The sequence below is a fragment of the Triticum urartu genome, chromosome 6 (assembly GCF_003073215.2).
Source record: "Triticum urartu cultivar G1812 chromosome 6, Tu2.1, whole genome shotgun sequence".
Taxonomy (NCBI): domain Eukaryota; kingdom Viridiplantae; phylum Streptophyta; class Magnoliopsida; order Poales; family Poaceae; genus Triticum; species Triticum urartu.
The window spans coordinates 551968095-551992779 of NC_053027.1; the positions used below are offsets into that span (position 1 = coordinate 551968095).

Sequence of the window (24685 nt, forward strand, 5' to 3'; positions counted from 1 at the left end):
GCCTCGGGGAGAGAAGCCGGTGTAGAACCGAAAGCAAAGAGGCAACGGCTTCCTAACAAACTCAGGACTACTAGACTGGTGGTCACGGAGGTGGACGACGACAATTTTTAGCCAAAGGTGCACGAGGAAGCGCGTCGATGCTACGGCAATCAAATAGGCTGCATCGTAGGGACAACCGCCACCATCAACGATGAGAAACTACAGAAGATAGAAAATATGAGGAGCTCCCTCCTAAAGAAGTTTCACCAGATATTCTTGTTCCCGGGCCGGAATGAGAAGGACTATGAAGATCCAGATGAGGACCCGGCAATGAAGAAGATAAACAAACACGCCATGACCAAGTTTAGCGACGCGTTAGCCGCCTGGAAAAATCGAGTGAAAGCAAAGATCATCGACAAGAAGGAACCCTACTCTGAGATTGTAAAGGATAATCCGACAATCACGAAAGAGCAGTTTCAAATATTCAAGGAGGCTTGCGAGGCCGAAGCTGCCAAAAAAAGTCTAAGTACATGAAGGGGCTTCAAGAGAGGAACATTGGGAGCCACCACCTCGGAAGCCGTGGTTACGGCGGAAAGAGGTCCAAATAGGCCAATGAGGACGCGGAAGCCGCGAGTCTGGGCATCCCAGACCCCTTGACGGATTTCACCGTCCCGCAGGAGCGTGACGTCCTCAGGGCCCGGCACCATTGGGACCCAGTGAAGAAGGTTTACGAGACAAAACCGGTCATTACGGAGTTCATGAGACTGCTGGTAATTTTAGTTTCTGATCAATTCGACTGCACATGTTAGTCATATTTGTAAACGATCCTTGTGCCTTTTGCAGAGAGAGCAGCACCGGATTGCGGCCGAAAGCGACTCGCCGTCTGAGGCATTAGCGAGGCCCAAGTGGGACACTCCATTCAACCGGGCGTTGAACATATTGAAACGACAACCGGTGGATACTCGATCGTCGTATGGACGCGTGCACGGTGTCGGAGACGGCGCCGCGTGGAAGAAGTACTACCGTGAGACCACGGAGGAGAGAAAGGAAAGACGGAGGTTAACTGAAGAAAACATCGACAAGAAGGTTGAGATTGCGGTTGAGAAGAAATCATCTCAGACAGTCGCAACAGCGGTAGCTGCCGCAAAACAGGTGGTTGCAGATTTGTCTACTTCCTTGGTGACGGGCGTTTTCACTTGGACAAGGCAAAATCCAGAAAAAAATGCAGAGGACTTTCCCCTTGCTGACTTCTTGGGGAGCAGCTCGACTAGCGTTGCACCAGCACCTGCTCCCGCACCGGCTCCCGCACCTGCTCCCGCACCGGACGTGCTCAGTGGTGCTTCGTCTCTGGCTGAGCTCGACGCCCTCACGGTATCTGTCACACCAGCCCCCTTCAATATAAATGTATAATCTCCCGTTTTCGTTGCCTTTCGGATGTCTCACGTCGTAGACTTTTCTTTGCAGGCCGACAAAACCCCGTGCACCATATTGTACACCATCGGTGACTAGAAGGTGGACGTGGGGAAGGCGACGATAATGGAGCCGAAGGAACCATTGTTCCACAGCCGGCCGATCCCCCCGAACGTCTTCAAGGTTTCCGTGGCCAGTGTCAAACTGGGCCACGAGAATTTGCCTCCTCCAATACTAGTGGGGGATGACGACGAGACACCGCGGTGACTTGGTGATTGTTGCAATGGGTGGGTCCTGTTGTGGCCAAAGAGTCTGTTTCGTCTGGAGGCGGCCGGGAGCACACCCACGAGCACGCAGCCTCAGCAAGGTATGAACATCAACACCCCACCTACCCAATTAGCGTCGGGTGTCTGGTTGGGTGATAGCGGATGGGGTAAGGAGGAGGCTCCATTAGTCGCTGATGACATCGGCATGGATGAGGATGAGGACGACGATGGCGCTGAACAGTATGTCTATACTGGCGCCTCCTCGGGGTTTGAGCGTCATGAGTCGGTGCCTGAATTGCCGTCTCAACGTATTATGGACGACCTTCCAGTAGTAAAGAAGTCTAGGAAGAGAGCGAGGAAAGGCAAAAAAAGTTGATTCTATGATCCAGCCGCCTCAGCAGTCTCGGCTTCAGGACCGTATAGATATCCCCGATGCGGATAAATGGCATATCCCCGGTCAACCAATCCTACCTGCAACAGCGCTACAGGTCAGATTCGGCGATCTAAGGAGACTTCATTACAATGTGCTGCGGGTAGAGAAAGGCATCATCGCCTCGAAAGATCTAGGATACCCACTCTACGTGGTTAACGTTCCGCGGCAAATGTCATACGTCGACAGCTTCCCCGCGGATAAGTTCTTCCTCCGATTCGATTACATATTCGACATGTTTCACATGAAGAAGCTGGATTTTACGTTTGTCCGCCTTTATGCCTTGCACATGAACTACATCATCGAGGTTGAGCAGATATCTCATATCTGTGTCGCTGACCCGTACTACATGCACGAGGGCTTCTTGGGAGTCTGCGCAAAGCACCATGAATACACGAGGGATTACATCGTCAGTTTCATGCTCGCCAAAAAGGACAAGGAAGCGATTCTCGTGCCTTATCATCCCGTGTAAGTCATCCGCGCTGCTATCCTTCCTTCAATTTCAATCATTCATTTGCACGGTGGAGGCTAATTAATTTGAGGTGTACTTATTTTGCGCAGCAGCGGGCGCGCCGTCCTCATCATCCTCTACCCCCGATTCTCCCACGCTCTTTACTTGGACTCGTCGAAGAACATTCACAAAAAGGATTACACCCACATCAAGGATGTTCTCGACAGTGCTATGTTTTACTACCAAGCAAGGGGTGGAGAGGTCAGGGACAAGAAGAGAAGGGGCGGCAGGGTCGCCTTCGGCCATAAGACCGACTTCTGCTGCATCCAGCAACTGAACGGTTCTCTTAATGATGGATTATATGTCCTACACCACATGCTGGAGTACAGACGGGATCACCAGAACCTTCGCATGTCACCTAGATCCGGCGATGCCCATATTCTGCAATGGGCAAAGGACATAGGAGATATCGAGGATCATCGACTTTGAGCTGAGTTCTATAACATCCAGCGCGAACTTTCCCAAATCATCATGAAGGAGGTCGTCGGAAAAACAGGGATGTTCTACGGAGAAGGACAAATGTCGCGGGAAGACGTCCGAACATGGATAGCCTCTCAGCGTCTCGACATGAAGCCTTTCATTAAGCTCGAGGACTATCTCCCTGACTTGGATGGATGGAACGACATGTTGGAGTGATTGTCAATATATGACAATGTGTCCGTTTAGTCCATACTTTCTGTATGACAATACTTTGAGTTATGCACGGTGAAACTTTATTTGTGATGTAATTAAACCGTCCTCCTCCTCAACTAGCGAAAATCACTCTAGTTAGGGCATTTTGGGGTACGATGAACTTTTTTATTTATGCTTATGATATGTTGTTTCTATTTTTGCCAAGTCTGTCTCTTTCTGTTGCTCAACTATATATGTTGCATATCATTGACTCATGTGATGATGCAGGTGCATAGATCATAGATGGCGAAGAAGTGCTACGCCAAGAGTATATATACGACAAGTGGCCGGAGTGTCAGGCCCAGGTGTACCGATTTTCGGTTTCCGAGCGACAGGCAGTAGTTAGTTTAGGTTCATGCTAACGCGAGAGAGGGATACGAACTCATGTACTCAAAGTGATAGCTCTTCTCGTGTATAACATTGTTCAGATGGATGACGATGTATTTGCAAGTAATCGAGACTTGTATCGCTATTTTCGAGATGATGACGAGAGACCACTTTGTGTTGGATGATGATTATGATGATGACATGATTTGATGAGACTAATTGTATGTATATGCTATGATTACATTTGTATGTGTATGATATGCTAAAGATTATTGTATAAAGCCTATTCAAATACAAAACAAATATGCAGGGAAAAAAACTAATAAAACTAGTAGTAGCGAGGGGGAATTTAGCAGTAGCGTTGCCTTACCAGTAGCGCTTCCCAGTAAACAGCGTTGCAGATAATATCAGCAGCGCCCTTTTCTAAAGAGCGCTACAGCTATTCATGTATAGCAGTAGCGTGGGACAACAGGCGCTACTGCTATACGTTAGCTGTAGTGCCTTATTAGTAGCGCTGGTCCCCGCGCTACTGAGAGGCCCAAAACCAGCGCTGCTGCTAGGCTTTTCCCTAGTAGTGTCAAGTTTAACCCGAGTATTCCGCACGTGCAAAAATGTCTTGCACCCGTTGCATGTGAACGTAGAGCTTATCACACCCGATCATCATGTGGTGTCTCGGCACGACGAACTATCGCAATGGTGCATACTCAGGGAGAACACTTATACCTTGAAATTTAGTGAGGGGTCATCTTATAATGCTACCGCCGTACTAAGCAAAATAAGATGCATAAAAGATAAACATCACATGCAATCAAAATATGTGACATGATATGGCCATCATCATCTTGTGACTTTGATCTCCATCTCCAAAGCACCATCATGATCTCCATCGCCACCGGCTTGACACCTTGATCTCCATCTTAGCGGCGTTGTCGTCTAGCCAACTATTGCTTCTACAACTATCGCTAACGCATAGTGATAAAGTAAAGCAATTACATGGCAATTGCATTTCATACAATAAAGCGACAACCATAAGGCTCCTGCCCGTTGCCGATAACTTTTACAAAACATGATCATCTCATACAATAACATATATCACATCATGTCTTGACCATATCACATCACAACATGCCCTGCAAAAACAAGTTAGACGTCCTCTACTTTGTTGTTGCAAGTTTTACGTGGCTGCTACGGGCTTCTAGTAAGAACCGTTCTTACCTACGCATCAAAACCACAATGATTTTTCATCAAGTGTGTTGTTTTAACCTTCAACAAGGACCGGCCGTAGTCAAATTCGATTCAACTAAAGTTGGAAAAACAGACACCCGCCAGCCACCTTTATGCAAAACAAGTTGCATGTCTGTCGGTGGAACCGGTCTCATGAACGTGGTCATGTAAGGTTGCCCCGGTCCGCTTCATCCAACAAAACCGCCGAATCAAAATAAGACGTTGGTGGTAAGCAGTATGACTATGATTGCTTACAACTCTTTGTGTTCTACTCGTGCATATCATCTACGCAGAGACCTGCCTCGGATGCCACTGTTGGGGAACGTAGCATGCAATTTCAAAAAAATTCCTACGATCATGCAAGATCTATCTAGGAGATGCATATCAACGAGAGGGGGAGAGTGTGTCAATGTACCCTCGTAGACCGAAAGCGGAAGCGTTAACATAACGTGGTTGATGTAGTCGAACGTCTTCGCGATCCAACCAATCAAGCACCGAACATACGACACCTCCGAGTTCAGCACACGTTCAGCTCGATGACGTCCCTCATACTCTTGATCCAGCAAAGTGTCGAGGGAGAGTTTCGTCAGCACGACGGCATGGTGACGGTGATGGTGATGTGATCTGCGCAGGACTTCGCCTAAGCACTACGACAATATGACCGGAGGAGTAAACTGTGGAGGGGGCACCGCACACGGCTAAGAAACAACTGATGTTTGGGGTGCCCCACTATCCCTGTATATAAAGGAGGAGATGGAGGAGGCCGGCCCTAGGGACGCGCCATGGGGGGGACGACTTGGACTCGCCCTCTTCCTTTCTTTCGGAGGGGGAAAAGGGAAGGAGAGGGAGATGGAGAAGGAAAGGGGGGCCGCGCCCCCTCCCCTTGTCCAATTCGGACTCCCATGGGGGCGCCACCCCTTGTGGGCTGCCCCCTCTCTCCCCTATGGCCCATGTTGGCCCATTACTTTCGCCGAGGGGTTCCGGTAACCCCTCGGTACTCCGATAAATATCCGAAACACTCCGAAACCATTTTGGTGTCCGAATACCATCGTCCAATATATCAGCCTTTACCTCTCGACCATTTCGAGACTCCTCATCATGTCCGTGATCTCATCTAGGACTCCGAACAATCTTCGGACACTAAAACACATAACTCATAATACAAATCATCATAGAATGTTAAGCGTGCAGACCCTACAGGTTCGAGAACTATGTAGACATGACCAAGACACATCTCTAATCAATAATCAACAGCGAAATCTAGATGCTCATATTGGTTCCTACATATTCTACGAAGATCTTTTATTGGTCAAACCGCAATGACAACATACGTCATTCCCTTTGTCATCGGTATGTTACTTGCCTGAGATTCGATCATCGGTATCTTCATGCCTAGTTCAATCTCGTTACCGGCAAGTCTCTTTACTCATTCCGTAATACATCATCCTGCAACTAACTAGTTAGTCACATTGCTTGCAAGGCTTATCATGATGTGCATTATCGAGAGGGCCCAGAGATACCTCTCCGATACTCAGAGTGACAAATCCTAATCTTGATCTATGCCAACCCAACAAACACCTTCGGAGACACCTGTAGATCATATTTATAATCATCCAGTTACATTATGACGTTTGATAGCACACAAGGTGTTCCTCCGGTATTCGGGAGTTGCATAATCTCATAGTCAAAGGAATATGTGTAAGTCATGAAGAAAGCAATAGCAATAAAACTTAACGATCATTATGCTAAGCTAACGGATGGGTCTTGTCCATCACATCATTCTCTTAATGATGTGATCCCGTTCATCAAATGACAACACATGTCTATGGTCAGGAAACTTAACCATCTTTGATTAATGAGTTAGTCAAGTAGAGACATACTAGGGATACTTTGTTTTGTCTATGTATTCACACATGTATCAAGTTTCCGGTTAATACAATTCTAGCATGATAATAAACATTTATCATGATATAAGGAAATATAAATAATAACTTTATTATTGCCTCTAGGGCATATTTCCTTCAGGTACAATTAAGGATTGCGCCACTTGCTGCATCTTTATACTTTTCTTACCACATGCTTTGTTGCAATTACTCATGTGATCAAACAAGCCATCAAACACTCTTTGCAGGAGTAATGCTAGACCTACGTAGGGATTCTTACGTACCTTACGAAATTGATGATTTGGCAGTTTTTAATTCGTCATTAGTTAGGGGCATGGGCCCACCCTTGAACTCAGAGCGGCAGTTTTGATTAGCGCTTAGCAAATCACTTAGGCTACGTAAGTGTCGTTCGTAGGTGTAGCATTATTGCTCTTTGCAGCCACCCGCAAAAAAAACACTCTTTGTAGCTTTTACAGTGAATTCTTACAAGTTCCATCAACCAATTACTTCAACTTCTTGTTGCGTTTGACACTCTTACATATCGAAAAAGCTATGATAGATCCCCTACACTTGTGGGTTATCAGACATTGAAATACATGTGCTTTCGTGATGTGTTGGCTCCCTCACCTATATGAGAGCGTCCTAGGCTGCAAACGAGTCGAGCTCGAGCGAGTTGGAGTTGGCTCAACTCAACTCATATGAAAATTCGAGCGAGCTCAAACTGAGTGAAGCTCATGATCAAGCTGCAGAACATGACTCATGCTCAACTTGTAACAATCTCAAGTTGATCTCGAGCTAGTTTCGAGCTAAATGAGATGGTAAGAATTATAAATCTACGGATGAAAAACAAAAAAATTAAGGTGAATATGCTGGGAACCTTTGCCAAAAATATAAGATATTTAACACATAGTCGACCACGTGCCATAATTATGCCTAAATCCTCTCTGCACTTAGTTAAGTTTCCATGTTAGTTGGTAAATAAAAAGGTCTGTCTAGAACACATGTAGATGTTACATAGTTATATCACATCTAACCTGATGTCCACTATGTTTGTGTCTATTTTTTGTTCCAGCTTTTTTTTGTTCCTTATTGTTGTGTTATTTATGGGAGTTTATGTGTGACATCCTTAGAAAATATCTAAATGTGAATTAGACAAACTGTAAATAAAATAGAGAAAAATTATGGACAACATACATGGTAATAAATTATTATATTTCAATTTAATATATGACATGATCATTTAACATAATGATATTCTGTCGAGCGAGCCAACATTTGCTCAGGATCGGCTCGTTTCTCGATCGAACTACATAAAGTGTTCAAACTCGGCTCGTTTCTTTTCGAGTCGAGTCAAAAAATGAGTCAATCTCGAGCGGGTTACGAGCTCGAGCTTTTCTTGCAGCCCTACCTAGGTCTTCCGCTGCCATAGGAGAAGACCTGTAAAACTTCTATAGGTTGCATGTAGGTGTAGGATTATTGACGTTTGCCCCTACAAATATATTAATGATTTCCAGTAGAGGTAATTGTCCGGCAAGTTCAACGGAATGGATTTCCGTATTGCTTTGTGTGTGTGCATGTAGTTTGCGTCCATTGCTTTGTCATCTAGAATGGTCTTGACCGATGGAATTTCGGTACTCATGTGGGATTGGCTCTATTTGTACCAGGTCTTTGTTCGATTGTTCATAAATCAGCCGAACAAAAATCTTTTTAATTATTAATTAATGAAAAAGGCAAAGCTTTTTCTCCGCTGGCTCGTTGGTGGCCGGCACAGTTGTGGCACCCGTCGACATGCGTCGGCATCTTGTTCTTGTGCAGGTTCAGGCGGTGACGTCCGTGGAAGGCGCGTGCTTGATTAGGCGGCATGACCCTGCCTAGAGGGATGACCACGTCAAATGAGGCAGGGTGGATTTTTTTTTTCCAAATGAGGCAGGGTGGGGAATGTATCTCGTGCACCCGTACTTGTGGTGTTATCGGTGCACCGGATGCCATAGAATATTTTAAAAATTTGGAAAAAAAAATCTAGCAAGTTAACGCAACATCAATGTATGATGTCATAAAATTTCATATAAAAATTTGAAATATTTTTTGAGATACAAAAATGACAAATCTAATATCAATGTGATAATGGGCCAAATCTAAAGCCAAAGTTTTGTCACGTACTATTCAGTGTTGAATTTATGATTTTTGTTTTTCGAGTTATGTTTCGAATTTTGACTTGAAATTTTGTGACAACCTACATTGATGTTGTGTGGGTGTGCTAATTATTTTTCAGAATTTTTTGGATATTTTAGGAGCACAATGTGAGTTCGGTGCACCGGTAGCACCACAAGCTCCAGTGCACCAGATATTTTCCCGGGTGGAGGATGGCGGGGTGGTGGCTCCGGGGACGTGGTGAGCAGATCCATGACATGCTACACTGGCAGCGATATGTGAGGTGGCTTCAATGGTGGCCATATCTGATAACCAGCTTAGCTTCACTTCAAGCGTCCCTTTCTCCCCCGTCTAAGTACGTGGAACAAAGGAGATGTGGCAATGGCCGGAAGCAGGACATCGTGGGCTTTGACCTGCATCCGGCATCTTCTTCAACAGATCCACCTAGCGAGACGTCGTCGGCCGGCAGTGGGGTTGTTGGTTGTGATGGGTTCGCTTACAAGTTTGTGTGTACTTCGGGTGAAAACCCACGATTTTCCGTTCGGATAGATCAAGCAATGTCGGCGTCAGCGTGCGGGCGTCGTGCTCTTGTTGAATGTGTTGGCTCGAAGCTTGGCTCTAGAGATGAAAATATCGTGTTTGACTTGGTTGGACTGGTCAACGTTCCGGTAGCGCGATGATTCCTCTGTGAAGGCTTTGTCTAGGAATGTCATATTTTGTTTAGTTATGCCAACCCGTTTGGCATTGATGTTAGTCTTTGCTTTTTTTTTTGAATAGTTTTTGCTCGACATCATTGAATAGTCAATAAGATTTTTGATATGTGCATCACTTCATGCAGAGGTAGCGGTGAGCATTCCCCTTTTTTTCAAAAGGAAAAGAGAAACTAAAAACAACATACCGACACAAAATCACTGACTTCCTTGCAGCTCTATCCGGATGGATTTGGTGTTTGTTGTACATGGAATTGAGGGCGCGACAAGATGCATCCATCCACAGAGGCATAAATATACGTCGGCTGATCACTCAGATCTCACAGGCGCGTACACTACATCCTCTCCCCCATCAAGATCGGTCGTGCGTGCTTGCGTACGTGCATCCTAGACAGACAGGACACGTACAACTTGCCAAGAAGGCCGACTGTTGAGGGTAAAGGCAGCCATGCACGTGCCAGTGCACGCTTGCCCAATACCACACTCAATCCAAGCTACTAGCTGCTAGGTGCTGCAGCAGCGGCAACAATGGCGACCGCGTGCAGTGCAGTGCCGAACTGTTGAGTCCCATGGATCCATCCATCCATCCATCACACCTTGACCTAGCTAGCTACACGCAGACACACTAGCTGCTGCTGGCTTGGGGTAAGTGAGGTGAGGTGATGCATGAGAGCAATTCATTCATTCATGTCTGTCTGCCTCCAGCAGGAATAATGGTCACCTCATGCAGTGGCCGGGGCGATCTGGTACAAGGGCGCGAGAAGTCAGAGAGGTATAATTGGGGCGCAGAGGGAGACAAGGACTGGCCGGGTGTGATTTGAGGTTTCATGGAGTAGTAGCAATGTCAGTAACTCAGTATGCATGCTCTCCTTTGCAGTGCGGTGCAGCGTCTTTTCTCTTCCGCCCGTTTTCACGGCCAAAAGGTCTCCTGGTCGTGCGCACAGCAACACGTCAAGTCAGATCAGGCTGCTGCATTCTCATATCTAACGGAAGTTATCTTCAGATTAGCTTTAACTGAAGAAAAATCTTCAGACTAACTAATGAGAAGCCACTATTTCTCTTCGATTTTTACTATGGCATCGGGTATACATCTTGTAGAGTTAGGGTGCCGCTGTAGGCTAAAAAATATAGTAGTACTAGCTAAACATTTCTTTAAGACGGTTCTTTTATAAACGGAGGCAGACCATTTCTTGAAGACAGTAGAGACGGTGACATGGCAATATGGCAACTTAACAATCAAGCATGCATTGCATTGAGAAGCATGGCCGTGGAAACGAGATGACGGTTCTTTATTCTTGGGGAAACAGAGACACGCGTATGGTGAATTTGCCAGTGGTTACAGTTGATTAAAGAGGCAAAACACTTGGGAATTTGCTCCAAACATGGCAGGGAACATAACTGAAACCTGAGGAACTACGTAGTAGTAGTACTACTATGCAACAGTTAGGAGTCGACAAACCTGTCAAGAAACAAAACTGGGAAGTTGAAAAACCATAAAATTTGGTCGGGAATTAGTGCAGATGGCAAGAAACGGCCACATGCATGTACATTTAGACACCATAACTAAATGAGAAATTACATGCATCTCTGCATGGTGGCATACCTTCATGTGAAGGAGAATTGCCTCTCTCTCGAAACGCATCTACGCCGAACAATTGGCCTCTCACTGAGACTTCCCACAGCTTTATTGAACTGCGCGGCCGGCCTCTCGATCGTGCAGCTAGCAAGCCGAAGCGATCTAGCGAAGCAGATCCATGCGCGCATGCAGTTCAAGAAAGCTGTGGAAGATCACAGAGAGGGCCATGCAATTGGACCGGGCCTGGCTGGCCGCTACCATCGATCATACAGGAGGAGTCTTCACGAGGGATTCGGGAGCGGCGAGGGAGGAAGACAGGAAGAGTGGTAGAAGGGAACAAGTAGATCGATGGTGGTGGTTTTTTATAGCACCGAGATGAAAGAGGAGGTTTGGGGTGGGGAGGTGAAGGGCCCCGATCCCAAGGGGAATATTGTTTTTAGGGAATCCAAGGGGAATATACTTCCTCTGTCCCAAATTACTTGTCAAACAAATGGGTAGAAATATATATATATAGAACTAAAAACACGTCTAGATATATCCATTTCTATGATAAGTAATTACGGACACAGAGAGTAAGTTTTTAGCGAGAAACTTTTAATCTATTCATTTTCAATCATGGCAGTACAAAGAACAACAGAGGTAATAAAATTACAATCATATCCATGAACCACCTAGCGACGACTACAAAAACTAAAGCGAGCCGAAGGCGCGCCACCATCATTGCCCCTCCCTCATCGGAGACAAACATTGTTGTACTAGACAGTCGGAAAGTCATCGTGATAAGGCCCCATAGGATCAGCGCACTAGAGCAGCAACTATCGTCGATGAAGAAAAGTCATAGATCAGAAGGATCATGTAAACACTCAAACAAAGACGAACGAAGACCGGATCCAAACAGATCCACCGAACACCAGCACCAATCGAATCCCGCGAGATCCGACGGAGACACACCTCCACACGCCCTTCAACGATGCTAGATGCACCATGGGGACGGGGATAGAACATGAGATACTTTATTCCTACTAAGGGACATCGCCGCCGTCACACAGCCCCAATCAAGACGTTGAGTCTAACAAGAACGAACAGGGTCCTTCCCGTCGGCGGCGGGCCAAGATCCTCCATACCTCCATGGCCCAAAGGCCATCGGAGATGGGGTGGGGCGGCGGTGGCGTCAACGGGAGGAGAAGGGGCTTTTCTTGTGGAGGAGGAAAGAGATTCCTCAAGGGGAATATATGTGGGCACGTAGAAGGGAAAAAACTCTTCCTTTTGTTCCGACTTCTTTTTTCACATCACTCAAAAGCTTTTGAGGGCTTTATTATGATGGGAGCAACCCTCTCCCCAAACTGCTACCAACCCTAATCGTCATCCAATCTCTCCTCCACTCCACCGTCTCAGACCCCTCATCTCCCCTGTCCGCAAACTTCATCAATGGCCGGGGGAGTGGGGACGCACCCCTTTCATTTTTTTCTTAGTTCGTGTATGTCCTCGTTTCACTTAGGTTTTGTTTCTCTGCCATCCGCAAGGTGGTGGTGATGGCGATGGATGTTGAAATAAAATCTCTTCGGTCTTTTCTTACCTCGACAGTGTCCAATTTTTCTCTAAAGACAAACCTATGAGGGTAGATTTTTCAAAGCATGTCGACTCTCTCCAGATCTTCCCAGTTGACATGTCAATCAAGTGGAGTAGTTGGTTGGCTCTTTGTGTTGTGATTTCGACCTCTTCCTTTGATTTGTTCCACGGGATGGCTGATTTCTCCAACCCTTTGGACTGGTGGTGAATGATTGCAAGCTTGAGTTACATGGGATGATGACCCAAACGATATTCCTGCAACGTTTACTATATCTCGTTCCAAGCGGTGAGTGACTATTGTGGTCTTCAAAGACAGGTTTGGCAAGGGTGTTTGTTAGTGTTCATTTCCCTTACTACCGGTCCAGTGCAATTTTCAAGCTGCAACGGTTGGCATACAATCGACTTTAGAAGACGATTAGTATGGTTTTAGTTATAATTTGGTTTTATTTTCAGTCGTTTTGTGTCCAATTTGACTTTCCATTGTACTTCCTAGTTTTTTTACAATTATAGTAAAATATAAGATGCCCATTGGGTGTATTTTATAAAGGGAAAAGTATATTTTTTTGAATTCCACTACCATGAAACTTAGTCTCTTAAGCTTTCAAAATAGGATTAGTTTAGTCTCTCATACCGCTTTGAGAATCTGAAGTGGACACGGTTTTGGCCAAAACTTGACACATCACCTAGGTTTGACCGACATGTCACAGCCCATGTCATTTTTTTATATCCACAAGTGTCCCCGACTCCTGCCTAGCGCGGCGGGATCGGATGAGGACCACGACAGCTTCGTCCATGATGGTCATGCGGCGGAGGTGGTGCGCTCGAGCGGCCGGAGGAGCTGGGCGTTGGCACACGAGTGACTTGCCTCCGTTTTGCAAGGGCCGTCGAGCTGCAACCTGTGCCCGGCGCGCCGTGGCTGACCTGCTGGACAAGAGGCCCGAACAGGAGTCGAGACCGGCACCAACATGCGCTCTCTCACATAAGCGTCTCTGCATGCCGGGTCGATGACGTCGCGCTCGAATCGACTCCCAGCTCGCGCAATCGCCGCTCTGGCCGTCGCCGGAGCACCCGTCGCTGCTCTCTCTCTCTGCCAAAGCACGCCTATGTGGTGTGCATCTGTGCTGTGCAAGTGTGTGGGCGCGTGCGTCATCGGCAATCCTCGTCATGCCGCAGCTCCCCGGCCGAAAGTTCCAAGTCTTTTTCTATTGCTTGGCGCACGCCAACTACTCAACGAAATGTGCGGCCCAGTTAAAAAATAGGAAAGAAGAAGAAGATTGCCATCTGGGCAATGACCAGTCAAAAGCATGCAAGTCAATACCAAACCCGTGCCAAGTCGGCAGCAAAACTACTTCTGAAGAAATTGCCACCTGGGCTTCCTTGCTCGCTTTCCGCCGGTCGGAGCAGGGGAGGGCGACCCGTCGTCCCCAGGCCACTGCGCCCGTGCCACCGCCCTTGCTGCCGGCCTTGGTTGACGGTGGGGCGGCTCGAAGCATGTTTATTTTTTCAACCTCCTCCTCGGTGCAGGCAGCAAGGGTGATCACCGATCGGGCGAGAGAGAGCGGCTGGGGAGAGTAGCTGCTTATTTAGGCTGACTCTTATAATTTTACTTTGTGAGGAAAGCTGTCGAAATTTTACTTTGTGAGACACCGGTTGAGTAGCTACTTCTTGAGGCCGACTCTTATAATTTTTACTCCCCTAACGGTTTATGAGATCGGCTAGGTTTGGTTAACTCCTCGAAATGAGGAATTAATGGATAGGTTAGAAATGCTCTTAGAAGAGTTAGATACGATGAGCCTATGTTGTGCGTGTGCATCTGTGTTGTGCGAGTGTGTGTGCGCGTGCGTCATCGGCAATCCTCGCCGTGCCGCAACTCCCCGGCCGCCTGCACCGTGTACTAGCACCGCCGCAAGTTTCAAGTCTTCTCCTGTTGTTTGGCGCGCGCCAACTGCTCGACGAAATGCACGACCAAGTTAAAAATTGGGAAAGAAGAAGAAGATTGCCACTTGGGCAACGACCAATCAAAAGCATGCAAGTCAACACCAAACCCATGCCAAGTCAGCACCAAAACTACTTCTGGAGAAATTGCCACCTGGGCTTCCTTGCTCGCTTGCCGCCGGCTGGAGCAGGGGAGGGCGACCCGTCGTCCCCAGGCCGCTGCGCCCGTGCGACCGCCCTTGCTGCCGGCCTAGGTTGAAGGTGGGGCAGCTTGAAGCATGTTTTTGTTTTCAACCTCCTCCTTCGTGCAGGCAGCAAGGGTGATGGCCGATCGGGCGAGAGACAGAGGCTGAGGCGGGTAGCTGCTTTTTTAGGCTGACTCTTATAATTTTACTTTGTGACGGAGGCTGTCGAAATTTTACTTTGTGAGACATCGGTTGAGTAGCTGCTTCTTGAGGCCGACTCTTATAATTTTTACTCCCCTAACGGTTTGAGAGATCGGCTAGGTTTGGTTAACTCCTCGAAATGAGGAATTAATGGATAGGTTAGAGATGCTCTTAGAATAGTTAGATACGATGTGCCTATGTTATGTGTGTGCATCTGTGTTGTGTGAGTGTGTGCGCACGTGCGTCGTCGGCAATCCCCGCTTTGTCGTAGCTCCCCGGCCGCCTGCACCGTGTACTTGCATCGTCGCAAGTTCCAAGTCTTCTCCTCTTGCTTGGCGCGCCGCCAACTGCTCGACGAAATGCGCGGCCCAGTTAAAAATTAGGAAAGAAGAAGAAGATTGCCACCTGGGCAACGACCAGTCAAAAGCATGCAAGTCAACACCAAACCCGTGCCAAGTCGCACCAAAACTACTTCTAAGAAATTGCCACCTGGGCTTCCTTGCTCGCTTTCCGCTGGCTGGAGCAGGGGAGGGTGACCCGTCGTCCCCAGGCCGCTGCGCCCGTGCCACCGCCCTTACCGTCGGCCTTGGTTGACGGTGGGGCAGCTCGACATGTTTTGTTTTCAACCTCCTCCTTGGTGCAGGCAGCAAGGGTGATGGCCGTCGGGCGAGAGAGAGGGCTGAGGCGAGTAGCTGCTTTTTGAGGCTGACTCTTATAATTTTACTTTGTGAGGAGGTTGTCAAAATTTTACTTTGTGAGACACCGGTTGAGTAGCTGCTTCTTGAGGCCGACTCTTATAATTTTTACTTTTAAGGTTTGAGAGATCGGCTAGGTTGGTTAACTCCTTGAAATAAGGAATTAATGGATAGGTTAGAGATGCTCTTAGAAGAGTTAGGTACAATGAGTCTATGTTGTGCGTGTGCATATCTGATGTGCGAGTGTGTGCGCGCGTGCGTCATTGGCAAGCCTCGTTGTGCTGCAGCTCCCCGGCCGCCTGCACCGTGTACTTGCACCGCCGCAAGTTCCAAGTCTTCTCCTGTTGCTTGGCGCGTGCCAACTGCTCGAGAAATGCACGTCCCAGTTAAAAATTAGGAAAGAAGAAGAAGATTGCCACCTGGGCAACGACCAGTCGTTAAAAATTGGGAAAGAAGAAGAAGATTGCCACCTGGGCAACGACCAGTCAAAAGCATGCAAGTCAACACAAAACCCGTGCCAAGTCAGCACCAAAACTACTTCTGAAGAAATTGCCACCTGGGCTTGCTCGCTTGCCGCCGGCTGGAGCAGGGGAGGGCGACCCGTCGTCCCCAGGCCGTTGTGCCTGTGCCACTGCCCTTGCTGCCGGCCTTGGTTGACGGTGGGGCGGGCCGTCGAGCTGAACTTGTGGACATGAGGCCCGAGCAGGAGTCGAGACCGGCACCAACATATGCTCTCTCACATGAGCGTCCCTGCATGACGGGTCGATGACGTCGCGCTCGAATCGACTCCCATCTCGCGCAATGGCCGCTCTGGCCGTCGCCGGAGCACCCGTCACTGCTCTCTCTCTGCCAACGCGCGCCTATGTTGTGTGCATCTGTGCTGTGCGAGTGTGTGCGCGCGTGCGTAATCAGCAATCCTCGCCGTGCCGCAGCTCCCCAGCCACCTGCACCGTGTACTTGCACCGCCGCAAGTTCCAAGTCTTCTTCTGTTGCTTGGCGCACGCCAGCTGCTCGACGAAGTGCGTGGCCCAGTTAAAAATTGGGAAAGAAGAAGAAGATTGCCTACCTAGGGCAATGACCAGTCAAAAGCATGCAAGTCAACACCAAACCCGTGCCAAGTCGGCACCAAAACTACTTATGAAGAAATTGCCACCTGGGCTTCCTTGCTCTCTTTCCGCCAGTCGGAGCAGGGGAGGGCGACCTGTCGTCCCCAGGCTGGTGCGCCCGTGCCACCGCCCTTGCTGCCGGCATTGGTTGACAGTGGGGCGGCTCGAAGCATGTTTATTTTCCGAACCTCCTCCTTGGTGCAGGCAGCAAGGGTGATGGCCGATCAGGCGAGAGAGAGAGGCTGGGGCGAGTAGCTGCGTATTTAGGCTGACTCTTATAATTTTACTTTGTGAGAAAAGTTGTCGAAATTTTACTTTGTGAGACACTAGTTGAGTAGCTGCTTCTTGAGCGACTCTTATAATTTTTACTCCCCTAACGGTTTGAGAGATCGGCTAGGTTTGGTTAACTCCTCGAAATGAGGAATTAATGGATAGGTTAGAACTCTTAGAGTTAGATACGATGAGCCTATGTTGTGCGTGTGTATCTGTGTTGTGCGAGTGTGTGCGCGCGTGCGTCATCGGCAATCCTCGCGTGCGCAGCTCCCCGGCCGCCTGCACCGTGTACTTGCACCGCCGCAAGTTCCAAGTCTTCTCCTGTTGCTTGGCGCGCGCCAACTGCTCGACGAAATGCGCGAGCAGTTAAAAATTGGGAAAGAAGAAGAAGATTGCCATCTGGGCAACGACCAGTCAAAAAATGCAAGTCAACACCAAACCCATGCCAAGTCAGCACCAAAACTACTTCTGAAGAAATTGCCACCTGGGCTTCCTTGTTCGCTTGCCGCCGGCTGGAGCAGGGGAGGGCGACCCGTCGTCCCCAGGCCGCTGCGCCCGTGCGACCGCCCTTGCTGCCGGCCTTGGTTGACGGTGGGGCGGCTTGAAGCATGTTTTTGTTTTCAACCTCCTCCTTGGTGCAGGCAGCAAGGGTGATGGCCGATCGGGCAAGAGAGAGAGGCTGAGGCGAGTAGCTGCTTTTTTAGGCTGACTCTTATAATTTTACTTTGTGAGGGAGGCTGTCGAAATTTTACTTTGTGAGACATCGGTTGACTAGCTGCTTCTTGAGGCTGACTCTTATAATTTTTACTCCCCTAACGGTTTGAGAGATCGGTTAGGTTTGGTTAATTGTTCGAAATGAGGAATTAATGGATAGGTTAGAGATGCTCTTAGAATAGTTAGATACGATGTGCCTATGTTGTGTGTGTGCATCTGTGTTGTGCGAGTGTGTGCGCGCGTGCGTCATCGGCAATCCCCGCTTTGTCGTAGCTCCCCGGCCGCCTGCACCGTGTACTTGCACCGTCGCAAGTTCCAAGTCTTCTCCTGTTGCTTGGCGCGCGCCAACTGCTCGACGAAATGCGCAGCCCAGTTAAAAATTGGGAAAAAAGAAGAAGATTGCCACCTGGGCAACGACCAGTCAAAAGCATGCAAGTCAACACCAAACCCGTGCTAAGTCGGCACCAAAACTATTTCTGAAGAAATTGCCACCTGGGCTTCCTTGCTCGCTTTCCGCCGGCTGGAGCAGGGGAGGCCGACCCCGTCGTCCCCAGGCCGCTGCGCCCGTGCCACTGTCCTTGCTGCCGGCTTTGGTTGACGGCGGGGCAGCTCAAAGCATGTTTTTTTCAACCTCCTCCTTGGTGCAGGCAGCAAGGGTGATGGCCGGTAGGGCGAGAGAGAGAAAGGCTGAGGCGAGTAGCTACTTTTTGAGGCTAACTCTTATAATTTTACTTCGTGAGGGAGGCTGCCGAAATTTTACATTGTGAGACACCAGTTGAGTAGCTGCTTCTTGAGGCTGACTCTTATAATTTTTACTCCTCTAACGGTTTGAGAGATCGGCTAGGTTTGGTTAACTCCTCAAAATAAGGAATTAATGAATAGGTTAGAGATGCTCTTAGAAGAGTTAGGTACGATGAGTCTATGTTGTGCGTGTGCATATCTGATGTGCGAGTGTGTGCGCGCGTGCGTCATCGGCAATCCTCGCTGTGCTGCAGCTCCCCGGCCGCCTGCACCGTGTACTTGCACCGCCGCAAGTTCCAAGTCTTCTCCTGTTGCTTGGCGCGTGCCAACTGCTCGACGAAATGTGTGTCCCAGTTAAAAATTGGGAAAGAAGAAGAAGATTGCCACCTGGGCAACGACCAGTCAAAAGCATGCAAGTCAACACAAAACCCGTGCCAAGTCAGCACCAAAACTACTTCTGAAGAAATTGCCACCTGGGATTCCTTGCTCGCTTGCCGCCGGCTGGAGCAGGGGAGGGTGACCCGTCGTCCCCAGGTCGCTGCGCCTGTGCCACCGCCCTTGCTGTTGGCCTTGGTTGACGGTGGGGCAGCTCGAAGCATGTTTTTTTCCCAACCTCCTCCTTGGTGCGGGCAGCAAGGGTGATGGCCGATTGGGTGAGAGAGAGAGGCTGAGGCGAGTAGCTGCTTTTTGAGGTTGACTCTTATAATTTTACTTTGTGAGGGAGGCTGTCGAAATTTTACTTTGTGAGACACCGATTGAGTAGCTGCTTCTTGAGGCCGACTTTTATAATTTTTACTCCTCTAACGGTTTGAGAGATCGGCTTGGTTTTGTTAACTCCTCGAAATGAGGAATTAATGGATAGGTTAGAGGTGCTCTTAGAAGAGTTAGATGCGATGAGCCTATGTTGTGCGTGTGCATCTGTGTTGTGCGAGTGTGTGCGCGCGTGCGTCATCGCCAATCCTCGCCGTGCCGCAGCTCCCCGGCCGCCTGCACCGTGTACTTGCACCGCCGCAAGTTCCAAGTCTTCTCCTGTTGCTTGGCGGGCGCCAACTGCTCAACGAAATGCGTGGCCCAGTTAAAAATTGGGAAAGAAGAAGAAGATTGCCACCTGGGCAACGATCGGTCAAAAGAATGCAAGTCAACACCAAACCCATGCCAAGTCAGCACCAAAACTACTTCTGAAGAAATTACCACCTGGGCTTCCTTGCTCGCTTGCCGCCGGCTGGAGCAGGGGAGGGCGACCCGTCGTCCTCATGCCGCTGTGCCTGTGCCACCGCCCTTGCTGCCGGCCTCGGTTGACGGTGGGGCGGCTCGAAGCATGTTTTTTTCCCAACCTCCTCCTTGGTGCAGGCAGCAAGGGTGATGGCTGATCGAGAGAGAGAGAGAAAGAGGGGGGCTGAGGCGAGTAGCTACTTTTTGAGGCTGACTTTTATAATTTTACTTTGTGAGGGAGGATGTCGAAATTTTACTTTGTGAAACACCGGTTGAGTAGCTACTTCTTGAGGCCGACTCTTATAATCTTTACTCCTCTAACGGTTTGAGATATCGGCTAGGTTTGGTTAACTCCGAGGAATTAATGGATAGGTTAGAGATGCTTTTAGAAGAGTTAGATACAATGAGCCAAAAACGACAACCTACAGTTTTGAAAAATATAAACGATAACCTACTTGTTAGTAGGCCTTATGAAATCCTATCCATATAAGTTGAGTTGGAGAAAGAAAATCTTGGGGTGATGCGAGCGGTTGGACGTTGGGAGAAAGAAAAACTTGGGATGAACCACTGAATCTCATCAGTTGGAAGAAAGAAGCCCGACACACCTGAACTGACCTGATCGACAGAGCTGCTTGGGGAGCATTCCTCTACAAGCGAAGATTTGAACATGACAAACCTAGCTATATTATACTGTACCACTGAATTTATACTACTTGGAAAAGGAAACAACGGTACATAGCCGGTGAACACCAAAGTGGAGAGAATTGCTAAAAACAACAAATAATATTCAAACATAAAAAGGGATATACATTTTTCTAGCATCATTAAACAGTTGCACAGAGTAAACTAAACAGGGTGGCAATTCGAACTACACAAACAGTCATTTTACGGCACTTGCAAAAATTAAAAAGAAAGAAATATCCTATTGTTTTCATCGTTACACAAGTCTGCATGAATTCTCTGCCTACTGTTTCGTGAGGTCTGCAGGTAAGTGACGCAATCTTGCTCCAAGAATAGCCTGGAGCAAAATTGTAAACCAACCAAGAAGAACCTCATGTCCTTTCTCTCGCGCCTTATTACTCTTCTTTCTTCCCTTTCTTCGGCACGGGCTTTTGGTACATCGCTATCTGACCCAAGATCGTACCGTTTGTTACGATGCCGATTACAGAGCCCATAAGTACTTTTCAGGAGTCAAGGAGGGTCCAGAGGAGTACAGCAAAGGGAGAACAAATACTGCATCAAATAGACATATCCCAATCATAGTGTATGTATGTGTCACTGAAACTAGTACCATATTCTTTCAATAACCCACAACATCTATGCATTTTCCAAATCAACTTAAACTAACAGGACTTTGAATGAACAGATCAGCAACCTAACTCAATCAAGAAGCAAATCAGAAACAGCTACAATACAAACAGTCGGTTTAGTAATGAACTATAATCAGAATCAAAGGATACCACTTAATGGAGTCTTCTCCTGGATGCTGGTAAAAACTCTTACTGCAACAGAAAGGGGCATTAAGAATTAGCATCACATATGAGTAAAACTTGATGAACAAAACCAATATTTACCTAAACTAAAGGTCAAAAGTACTTCGCCAAATAAGAATATGAACTGATTCAAGTCATCAACCATATTCTTTGTAGTATAATGTATTAAAGATTAACAGTGCTAATACTGTTTAGTTTTAGACAGTAACAGCAGACTGAGAAGGGAATGCAAGTCAATAAAATGAAGTCTTGAAAATTTATTGTTAACTATTCCAACTCACCGAGGGAACCAGCGAAGTTCATGAAAGAAGTCAGGAAGCTCAGCTCGCCAGTGCTCTTATTCTGCATAACACCAACAACCAGTCTATATTCAAACTCATCTCTTAAGATAAAAAAAAGGTTCTGCAACAGTGCTACTAAAAGAATGTTACAGTAAAGTGCTAGTTAGCTACATACGGTGATCCCTTTATCAATTGATGAAAAGAACTTGCTACAAAAATATTGAACAATCATATAGCTAGGTGTAGCAAGATGTAACAGAAAATAAAGGCCGTACTGTGAAATTTTTCCATATCTGCGGTACTCTAGCACAAAAGAAGATGGCATGCTGTGAAGCCTGCAAAACGCACAAGTCCCAGAATCAGAAGACGAGATCATACAGAACTTTTCGAGTGTACACAAAATAAAAGACCACTTGTTACTTACATAAAGGATTTCAAAAAGACCTGGATCAATTTTTCCAGCCAAAACAGTCGGAGCTAGGCCACAATATCTAAACAACCATTGTTTAGGGAAAGCAGGTAAAATAAATACGAAATCAGCAGTGTTACTGAAACTGAGTGATTTCTCAACATTTCCCATTTGTATTTCCATACTGTTGCTGATGGTACCTAAGAAAAACTAAAATAGATCCCTGGAGAAAAAAGGATACAGCAAAGCTTTCATCCATGTTTTGCTTCCCATTGGTGGCGAGTAATAGTAAATGATTCCAATCAAGATAATTGCTACAAGCGAAACAGATGTAGGTTAAAAAGATTGGCAAATAGTTTCTATGCAGCTTTAGAAATAGAAAAGAGAGTAGTGCTACTTCACCCACTGTCCATTTATGACATTAGGTCAAAGACAAACCTTGGATCAGCAGAAAAGCTAGCTCTCCATAAGCTGAAAAGGGCAGTCCTTTATGAATACAATATGCCAGAGCAATTGTGTAGCCAATGAGCTCAAGCTCAAAGGAGGCTACACTAAGTCCTCTAACACTTCCATGCTTCAAAATCTTTAGTATCTGCAATAAAAATAGTTCAGCCAAAGAACATCGAAAGAGAAGGCTGTCTACGCTACAACAAAGCAAATTTACATAAATGATCAATAGAAAAAAAAACTTGTGATTGAAATCTTATTGCACTTATACATACAATTTCCTGAAACAGCCAGGTGCAGATTCATTCAGTATGAAGACATGGATGTTATTCTATAGGATATATTTGTTTACAACATGTTATCTTAAATCACCTCTCTTGTGAAGACCACAACTCATGTTATCGTGTTCATCTTCGCAACAGGTTGAAGATTGACTAACGAATCATTATATGAGCCTCATAATTCCACAGGCTTCTATATACTGAAATCCTCATTTTAAGATTGACTACCTTTAAACTTATGCAAATATAGCTGAGCATGTCGCACCAACTACATCAGCAGTTCAGCACCATACACTAAACGCTATAAGAACATCTCGATCACTACACATCTTGACATGATACTCAAAAAGTAAAACATTGCTAGATACTATACTGTGTGATTATCTGCAACACTTGGTTGATTAAATAAGCACACAAAAATCTGTCAGGCAGGTTACTACCAGTCTACAATCATCCATCTGAAGCGCAACAAAGCCTGCAACCCTTTCTGATATTGTAATAATCCATGTTGTGTGTGTACTCATAAACCCTTTCTGAAGCGCAACAAAGCCTGCAACCCTTTCTGATATTGTAATAATCCATGTTGTGTGTGTACTCATAAACCCTTTCTGAAGCACAACAAAGCCTGCAACCCTTTCTGATTAGCAAACTCTCACACTGAACTTCTGCAATACTCATAAACTAAAAATACATTTTGTTGACCCCCTCAAGGCAAGGTTTGGTGACCGATCTTTGGCATTGCAAGGGTTGAGGACACTAGGTCAATGAAACAACAAGAATCGTGCCAAACTACAACAAAAATGGCAAACAACACCTCAGACCTGCCTAACCTTTTAATTCATTTCCAAAATTAAGCATGACAACACAACACAAAACAGCAAGCTACCTGCCATGGGAAGATGTAAACGTCCCCACGACTAAAACTAGTTTCTAATTTATGACACTAGATACAGGCACCTGAGGGAGCTTGATGAAAGTAGATCCAGCAATGATGAAGTATCCAAGGACTGTTGACAAGAATGGTAGCAGGGAGTCCATGGAAGGGATCTTAGCGTCCAGCGATGCTGACCAGATGTACCCTACATCCGTACTGAAGATTTTCAGTGGTGTCCCACTGGCTGATCTTCTTCCATTGCTCATCTCCAGGGTCGCCAAAGTTTGAAAACCTGGCGGCAATTGGGTTCCTTTTGAAGGCTTCCTCACGCAGCAAGCCATCAAGGATGAAGGTTCCCTTGACAGTTTTAGGATGAGAACTGTGGGGGCTGTAGAGCATGTTTTTCTATCAACTGGCCAGGATTGGAATGCACCATTGGTGGTGACAGAGCAGAGCATGGGGCGGCCAGGAATCATGCTCGCTAATCAATTTCTAGATTCAAGCAAGCGGCTGTTTAGTGAGACCTGCAAATGCCTCAGGGAGTGGAGGATTATATTTCTCATGGGCTAGAGAGAATTTGCAACAACCCCAACCTACACACTAACAATCACAAGGATCACACAACCATGGAGCAAACAAACAAAGAATTCCACCGGTGGCTTCTCGCTCCGTTGGTTTTATGCACAATCTAGCACAGGGGCCTTGCCATGCCGTGCCAAGGATTCAACAAGGCCAGGCTACCAAACAAACAGCCCTTTATTTATGCGCAATTTCGCACGCCATGCTCACGTAAAGAACCTGACATCCTCTCACACCCACACACCACCAAACGAAACAAAACAGCCACACGGAACGCGCTTCTTTGGATTCATATGGCAAAATAATCTAATAGGGGTGACCAATGCTGTAATCTTGAGAAATCACCAAGAAAGTTCAGGCAAGAAGGGAACGAACCTGCGGGAGCTTGACGGTGGTGGAGGCGGCCACGATGCAGTAGCCGAGGAGCTTGGAGACGAGCGGGAGCAGGCAGTCTTTCTCCGGGATCTTGGCGTCCGACAGCGCCGAGAGGACGCAGCCGAAGTTCATGCCCAGGATCTCCAGCTCCATCGTCTCCAGATTCGCCAATCTCC

At 47.1% G+C, this 24685-nt stretch overlaps 1 protein-coding gene across 1 annotated transcript; it reads right to left on the bottom strand.

The window, feature by feature from the left end:
* Positions 1–20513: 20513 nt before the first annotated feature.
* Positions 20514–24685, bottom strand: LOC125515241 (mannose-P-dolichol utilization defect 1 protein homolog 2; the record flags this gene model as incomplete). The annotated part of the gene is given in 8 exon segments (XM_048680678.1): positions 20514–20950; positions 21231–21272; positions 21545–21605; positions 21820–21879; positions 21969–22035; positions 22195–22267; positions 22392–22545; positions 24510–24685. Coding segments are annotated over 8 exon segments (714 nt in total). The 3' UTR covers positions 20514–20846.